The 8,253-nt window shown below is 41.5% G+C and overlaps 1 protein-coding gene across 1 annotated transcript; it reads left to right on the forward strand.

Moving 5' to 3' along the window:
- Positions 1-1,134: 1,134 nt before the first annotated feature.
- LOC115077717 (olfactory receptor 5V1-like) lies at positions 1,135-2,139 on the forward strand. Its single transcript, XM_029580004.1, has one exon. The coding sequence runs from the start codon at positions 1,135-1,137 to the stop codon at positions 2,137-2,139; it is 1,005 nt and encodes a 334-aa protein (XP_029435864.1).
- Positions 2,140-8,253: the final 6,114 nt, after the last annotated feature.

The following is an 8,253-nucleotide window of genomic DNA, read 5'->3' on the forward strand; positions in this document are numbered from 1 at the left end:
GGGGGAAAATTATGCAAGTTTCGCACTGCGACTCATCGCGGCCTTCTCCTGTTCCCTTTCAGTCTGCTCCTTTCCCTTACCTTTTTTTTCTTATTTTGTTGCTTAGTGCTCCAACGGAGCAGTAGCAACTTGTGTGTACCAGTATTCCCTTCCCCATTACAGTGGCAAATGGCCACTATACCGGTTGCCTCCAGCCCCACCCCTCCCCACCCGCCGGATCGCCCCTTTCCTTCAGCCCAGCACTGGGGTATAATGGGAGTTACACACGTGGCCAGGTCCCTTATAAAATGTCCCCGGTGTGCGTACGGCCCGGCCGCGTGCATAACCCCCGTTTTCCCTGCGTGCAGGGGATTAAAAATCAGGCCAAAAATGTACTTTTTGACCCTGCCACTGAATGCCCTTGGAATGACCTCAGAATCCTCCTTTTCTCTGCACATACTGTTCTGTGCAACAGTGGAAACTGGTTATCCCGCACACAGGCAATATGACAATTTTATGTTCACGAACACCATGAAACTCTTGGAAAATTCACCCCTGCCAATGCAGTGATACAGAGGAAAGAGTTTCTTTTGAGACCCCAGTAGATGAATCTATTAAAAGCCTGCTGAATTCCTTTTCAAATGTCCCTATTTCTGATGTTCCTTTGTATTATCTTGGCCATAAGATCATTGATGGAATTGTCCTCACCTGGACCATACAGGACAATAAAAAGGAACTTTAGGAAAAATATCCTAAATAAAGAACTGTGGAATTGTAGATAAGGATTGATGTCACTGTGTAAGTATGCGATGCTGTGACTTTTTAATTTGTGTGACTATGACCTATGAATGATATAAATATGTGACTATGAGGTGATGTGACTGTGATTGTGTTACACTATGGACTCAGTAGTTCAACTGTGATTCCTTTTCTTATTGATTTCATATTAAATTATTATTATTATTATTATTAATTTGTGTAGAGCTATCAGATGTGCTCAGTGCTGTACAGAGAAACATAAGAGAGACAAACAAGACACAACAAAACAAATAAGATGCTTACAGTTAAAATATAAAGTCTTCTTGTTATGTAGTTTACTTTTTTTATTCTCCTCAATTCATATCTCAGCATAGAATAAAGTATGAATACAGGAAAATGGGAAATCACAGCGGAGTGACAGAATTCCTAATTCTGGGGTTCTCAGAATTCCGGGAACTGAAGCTCCCTCTCTTCACCCTCTTCTTATTGATCTACCTGATGGCTGTGCTGGGGAACCTCCTCATTATCTGCATAGTATGTGCCGATTCACACCTGCACACCCCCATGTATTTCTTCTTGGTCAACTTGTCCCTCATCGATGTCTGCTCTTTGACGGTCACTGTGCCCAAACTGCTGGCTGTCCTCTTGACACAGAACAATGCGATATCCTTCAGTGACTGCATTCTGCAGATGTACTGCAACTTTATCTGCGTAGGTACAGAATTTATACTTCTTGCTGTCATGGCCTATGACCGTTATGTTGCGATCTGCAATCCCCTGCGTTACACCATCATCATGACTAGGAGGATCTGCGCTCTTCTGGCAGCTTTCTCATGGGCAGCAGGTTTTATAGTGACACTGCCACAAGTCATAATTATATCACGTTTCTCTTTCTGCAGCTCCAATGAAATAGTTCACTTCTTCTGTGACTTCACTGCGCTTATGAAACTTTCATGTTCAGATACCTCCACCATCGAACTTCTGAATTATATTGAAGGGGTGTTTACAGACCTAACCCCATTTGTCTTGATCCTGACCTCTTACGTTTGCATAATCCTCTCCATAATGAAATCCATTCATTCTGCAGAGGGCAGACGCAAAGCCTTCTCCACCTGTTCCTCTCATCTTTTGGTGGTTATTTTGTTTTATGGCACAGTGATGTGTGTTTATTTACGACCCAGCTCAGATTATAACATGGATAACAATATGCTGGTTACTGTGATTTTTATTTTTTTAATCCCACTTGTTAACCCCCTTATTTACAGCATAAGAAACAAAGATTTAAAAGTGGCTCTTCAAAAATCTTTAGGGAGAGAACTATCATTATTGGTCAACAAAACCAAAGATAAAATATTTTTAGTTGCTCAGGATAATAGGAACCCAAGAAATGAAATGATATAAAGCAGGGGTGGCCAACTCTGGTCCTCATGGGCCATAAACAGGCCTGGTTTTCAGGATATCCACAATTAATATGCAGGAGATAGATTTGCATTTCCAACATTCATCAAACGCAAATCTAGGTTATGTATATTCATTGTGGATATCCTGAAAATTAGACTTCTATATGGCTCTTGAAAACCACAGTTGGCTACCTCAATATAAAGGAAGACCCAAAAACTCAAGGATTTCTGAACCAGCTCAAATTCTTTAGCACTGTCCCCTCTAAGGTTTGTGGGGTTTGCCAGCTCCTTTCTCCCTTCTAGCTGAACGCCATCTTTTTTATGGAGCAGGAAGCTTCTGTAGACTTCAGGATCTCACATCAATCACATTGTGAAATGGCTGGAGAGCACTTAGTGCAGAAAAAGGAGTCAGGGATTCTCCACACATCTTAGAGGGAACTGTGAATTCAGCAATGTTTCAAGTTTCACTGTAACAGCTTTACAAGAAAGAAACAGATGCTACTGAAAACCAACTGATGCAACAATGGGAGAGGAAGATCTCCTTCAGTCTAGCACTGCTAACCCTCATGCCTCTTGTGCTGCATTCAAAGAAAAACAGTGTGGATGTGAAACATGTCGGTGCTGAGTTACAGGGCCAGGGGGAGGATGTTTGGTAATGGCTTTCAATAATTGTATTTCATTAGTAAAGTTATGCAATAGCTTATTCATATTTAAACAAATAAAATGTTCATATCGTCTGGCAAGATTCTGTCATGGAATATATTGGGTGGTTTTCCTTTCTTTCATGGGCCATGAAAATTTTTACTGGACAATAGCTTCAAGAATTAGTGATTCATCCAATCTGACTTCATTTACTGTAAAATATTTTATGCTCAGTATCAGTATAAAATGATTTTGCTTTTCTTTTTTATGTAAAAGACATTAAAATTCATACTTTTATGAGCAGCCATTTTGATTAATTAATTAAGAAAAATAGTAAATTATGCCTTAATATATTGGAGCACTATGAGAAATAGTAATAAATATGCAATCAATTTTCTAGCAATTTTACCAGGTAACTAAACAATTATCTAAGTAAATTCCTCAGCTGGAAATAGCTCTCCTCCTCTGAAAGGGTAAAAGTATCTATGCAAGGGCAAGGGAGAGGACAGAATTAGCAATGTGTGGGAATTTCATTTTGAAACTTATTTCATTTTAATTAGTCATAACATTTAAAAAATGTACACAGCAACTTAGAATACAATGACAAAAGCACAATGAATGAATACACAGATTAATCCCATACAAAATGGTAATGTACAATGACATTATACAGAGATCATCTGTCAACAGTCTATGAACAAGGTCAAGGAAAGCCCAAGCAAACTGAAAAGATTGACTTTTTGATCAAGGCTGTTGCTTCTTGACCATCTCTCCAGACTCACCCTGCTCTACTGAAATGACAGCTCAAAAACATAAAAATCTCTATACCAGCTTTATCGTATTTATTTTCCACATGATATTCATCCATAGAGATTTTCCTGTCTGAAAATGTTCTTGCAAGAAATGGATTCCACATATTGAAATCCCACCCCTACCCATATTCTGCATAGTTTTGGTGTTGTCTGAAGGTACAATGACATGGATTTTCTTGTGGATGGGAACATACTGTGTTTGAGGCACACTATTAGAACAGAAGTCTTGCACCACTTGGATTACTTGCCTTTTAAGATGAAACATTTGTGCCCTAAGAGCAGTTTCATTTTTTAAGTAAAGTCAGCGAAGCAGGAGCAGTTGTGGAACATTCCTAATACACATATTGAAATCCCACCCCTACCCATATTCTGCATAGTTTTGGTGTTGTTTGAAGGTAAAATGCCATGGATTTTCTTGTGGATGGGAACATGCTGTGTTTGAGGTACACTATTAGAACAGATGTCTTGCACCACTTGGAGTCTGATGATCATTTTTGTTTAAAAAAACAAAGAAATGGACCTCCCCTGGAACCTCTCTTTGGCAAACAAACCAAATTAAAAAAATCATTAAACAAACCATACAGAATCTCCCCTCCTCCCAAGCTGCCTTTTATTTCTTTACAAAGATTGGTTGATTGACTTGATATTGTGAAGCTGATCCATATTTATGTTTCTCATTTATTATTAGGGATGTGAATTGGCTTCGGACGATTGAAAATATTGGACGATACTTTCAAAATCATCAGAAATTGGGGGCTCCCCCAAAACGATAAGAGAACCCCCACGAACAATATCGTGGGGAAAAACAAACAATATTGAGGGGAAAAACAGCACACAAAAATAACCCCTAAACCCAGATGGCGCCGGCCATCCAGTGCTCCTACCATGTGACAGGGGCCGGCCAATGGCACGGATACCCTGTCACATGGTAAGGGCAAAAGGCCATCGGCGCCATTTTGATTAGTGGCAGCCGACGGCCTAGGAACAGAAGATCGCTCCCGGGACCCCCACTGGACCACCAGGTACCTGTAAAATGTTTTTTTGGGGGGTTGGGAGGGTGGGGGAAGCAAAGGGGTTAGTTTTAAAGGGGCGGGGCAGGTTTTTTGTTTATCGGCTCGGGCGCAGCCAATAAACAAAACCGCGATCAGGCCCGATTGAAAAAAAAACCACATGTGAATCGGAAGCGGAATCGGAACCGATTCCGGTTCCAATTCACATCTCTATTTATTATATTCTTAACGTTCAGCTGAAGTATGTTTCTGATCACTATTGGATGTTTTATTTACTTTTGGGTAGATTTTATAAATTTACGCGAGCGCGTACTTTTGTTCGCGAACCAGGCATGACAAAAGTATACTGGATTTTATAAGATACACGTGTAGCCACGCGATTCTTATAAAATCTGGGGTAGCCACGCGCAAGGGGGTGCACATTTGTGCAACTTGCGCGCGCCGAGCCCGGCGCGCACTGCCTGTTCCCTCCGAGACCGCTCCAAAATCAGAGCGGCCTTGGAGGGAACTTTCTTTCCACCCCCCTGCACCTTCCCCTCTCTTCCCCTACCTAACCCACCCCCCGGCCCTATCTAAACCCCCCCTACCTTTGTTGGCAGATTTAAGCCTGCCAAAATCAGGCGTAAATCTGCGCGTGCCAGCGGGCTGCTGGCGCACCATCACCCGACCCGGGTGATGGTGCGCCATCACCCAGGTCGGGTGATGGCGCACCAAGGCCTCCGGCCAGCCCGGGGGCTGGCCGGAGGCCTTGCTCATGCCCCCGGGCTGGTGCCACGCCCCCGGTCCCACCCCGAACCGCCCCCTGACCCCGGACATGCCCCGGACATGCCCCCTCCCCGCCCCTTTTATGAAGCCCCAGGACTTATGCGCGTCCCGGGGCTGTGCGCATGCCGGCGGCCTATGCAAAATAGGCACGCTGGTGCGCGAGTGCCCTGCGCGCGTAAATCCGGCCGGTGAGTGTTCTGTAACTGCAGCCTATAAATTATATTAAATATCATGTGTCATATAAATGATAATAAAATTAATTCTAGAAACCTTAATTATACCCTGATGTGCTTTTCTAATTGGCATGGTAGTAATATGTTTTGCTTATGAATGAATTAGCACGTTATCTTAATCATGAATATGTTGTTATGAAGTTGTATATATATATATATATATATATATATATATATATACATATATATATATATATATTTATTTACTTTGAATTACGGAACCTTTTCTGAGTTTATAATTATATGCTTTCTTAGTTTATTTATATACATCTGGGGATATGGGTTTGCATTTTATTAGAAAAACAGCAGAAGAAATTATTTTCTCCAAGAAAAATTAATGAATGAGTTTCTTGGAACTGATGAAGAAAATATATAAGCAAATGTTTTTTTACCAGTAACCAAAAGATTACAAATAAAAATCTTCATATTACACAAATTTAAAAATTCTGAAGCTCTGAAAATGCCTGTAAAGTGTCTCACACATTATTATCATTTTTTTGATGATATACAATAAACTGAAAATTTGTTCTGTGTGCACTAAAATTGTAACATAAACATAGACATTGACTACAGTTAGGATTCAATGGGGCCAATGCAATAAGCTGTGCTTAACCTGCCTTGAATTTTTGTTTCAGCATGGATAATTGTGCATGTTTTCCCACGCTGACCTTATGCACATATGTATTAAGTGCAAAAGGTCAGCAAAAAACTTGCGCACAAACCCACACTAAAAACCTGTAGCAGGTTTTATGTGAGAGCATGGAAATGGCATACAAAAGAGCCAATTATCCATTCACGGGTATGCAGGGAGCTGCACTAGGAGGGAAAATGGTTAGTGAGGGTTTTTTAAAGTGGATTTTTCACATTTGGGGAATAAAATGAAGAATAGCCGGAAGTCCTTCAAAAAAATCCTTTATTGATTGCCCGACTCAAGGCCTGAGTTTCGCCCACCAAAGGGCTGCTTCAGGGGCTATAAAAGATAATAAATAATAAATAATAAATAATTTGAAGATTTGCTGGCCTTCGGAGTGAGGAAACTCACTCCAAGATGAGATTTGGGCAATGTTCTCTCCACCTAGCTTGATGGACACTCTACCTGGGCAACAACAAGCTATTTGGAGAGAACACTGCCCAAATCTCATCTTGGAGTGAGTTTCCTCACTCCGAAGGCCAGCAAATCTTCACAAGAGACCACTGTTCTGTTCGTACGTCTCATGTTGAATGTGAAAGTGGCCCCCAACCCCCTACACTCACACCTAATCCCCACCTCGAGTTACTAGGTGGGCCTCCCATAGGGATACAAATATCTGTCTAAGGAAGAGGCATTATAGCAAGTCTCTCTCTCTCTCTCTCTCTCTCTCTCTCTCTCTCTCTCTCTCTCTCTCTCTCTCTCTCTCTCTCTCTCTCTCTCTCTCTCTCTCTCTCTCTCTCAAAACAGGCTGTCTGGAAACATTGTGAACTGCAATGTAGCATGAATTGGGTTAATAGTGCAACTTGTGATAAGAGCATGTTGCATAGCTGTTATTGCAATACACATGCTTATTAGCATAAGGTAACACCCCTTTTTGGTATCCCGTGCGATATTGGAAAATGAGGCCCTATATTTGAAAAGCTAATTTTTAGGTACAAGTCAGAATAAAACTCATTACAGCCAAATATTGACAGGGTGGGAGATCTGGATAAACTGAGAGAGATCAGGCTGAAAAACCAAGGGTGTCTTGAGGACCTAGACATATACTAGGCAAGCTAGTGGACTAATTGATAAAACTGGTATTTTTCTACATGCACGCATATTATAAATGGCAGGATTTACATACTTAAAAGCCGACAAATCCTAAGAAAAATATGCCAATAAAATGTGCTCCTATACATGATTATAATAGGGTGCTGCTAAATAACATAACCAGATAAGTCTACATAGGTAGATAAGTGATATTGTTTAAGATTTATCTGCCTAAATAGCAGCTTTGGTGCTACTTAACCACATACATCTTAACATATTTGGCTTCATTTAAAATACAAGCTGCATAACTTTTAGATGCGTGTAACTGTTAATGGGTAGAATTACGTGTATTTTATATCATATGTGCACATGTGACATGCACACTCTTATAAAGAACATTCAGTTTCATGCCATATTCTCTTTTTAGTTCTAGTCATGGCTGAAATGTTGCCTGTATTTTACTAGGGATGTGAATCGTTTTTTGACGATTTAAAATATCGTCCGATATATTTAAATCGTCAGAAATCATTAGAGCCGTGATACAATAACAATTCCCCCGATTTATCGTCAAAAAATCGTAAATCGGGGGAAGTGGGAGGGGAAGGGGGAGGGCGGGAAAACCGGCACACTAAAACAACCCTAAAACCCACCCCGACCCTTTAAAATAAATCCCCCACCCTCCCGAACCCCCCCCCCAAAATGCCTTAAATTACCTGGGGTCCAGAGGAAGGTCCCGGTGTGATCTTTTACTCTCGGACCTCCGGTGCTTGTAGAAATGGTGCCGGCGCTACCTTTGGTTTTTCCGTACGGAAAAACGATTCGCGGCAGGAGATCGCTCCCGGACCCCCGCTGGACCCCCAGGGACTTTTGCCCAGCTTGGGGGGGCCTCCTGACCCCCACAAGACTTGCCAAAAGTCCAGCGGGGGTCCG

The sequence above is a fragment of the Rhinatrema bivittatum genome, chromosome 16, assembly GCF_901001135.1.
Source record: "Rhinatrema bivittatum chromosome 16, aRhiBiv1.1, whole genome shotgun sequence".
NCBI classification, from domain to species: domain Eukaryota; kingdom Metazoa; phylum Chordata; class Amphibia; order Gymnophiona; family Rhinatrematidae; genus Rhinatrema; species Rhinatrema bivittatum.

Coding starts and splice junctions, on each gene's coding strand:
- LOC115077717 (XM_029580004.1), top strand. CDS start 1,135: ATGGGAAATCACAGCGGAGTGACAGAATTCCTAATTCTGGGGTTCTCA.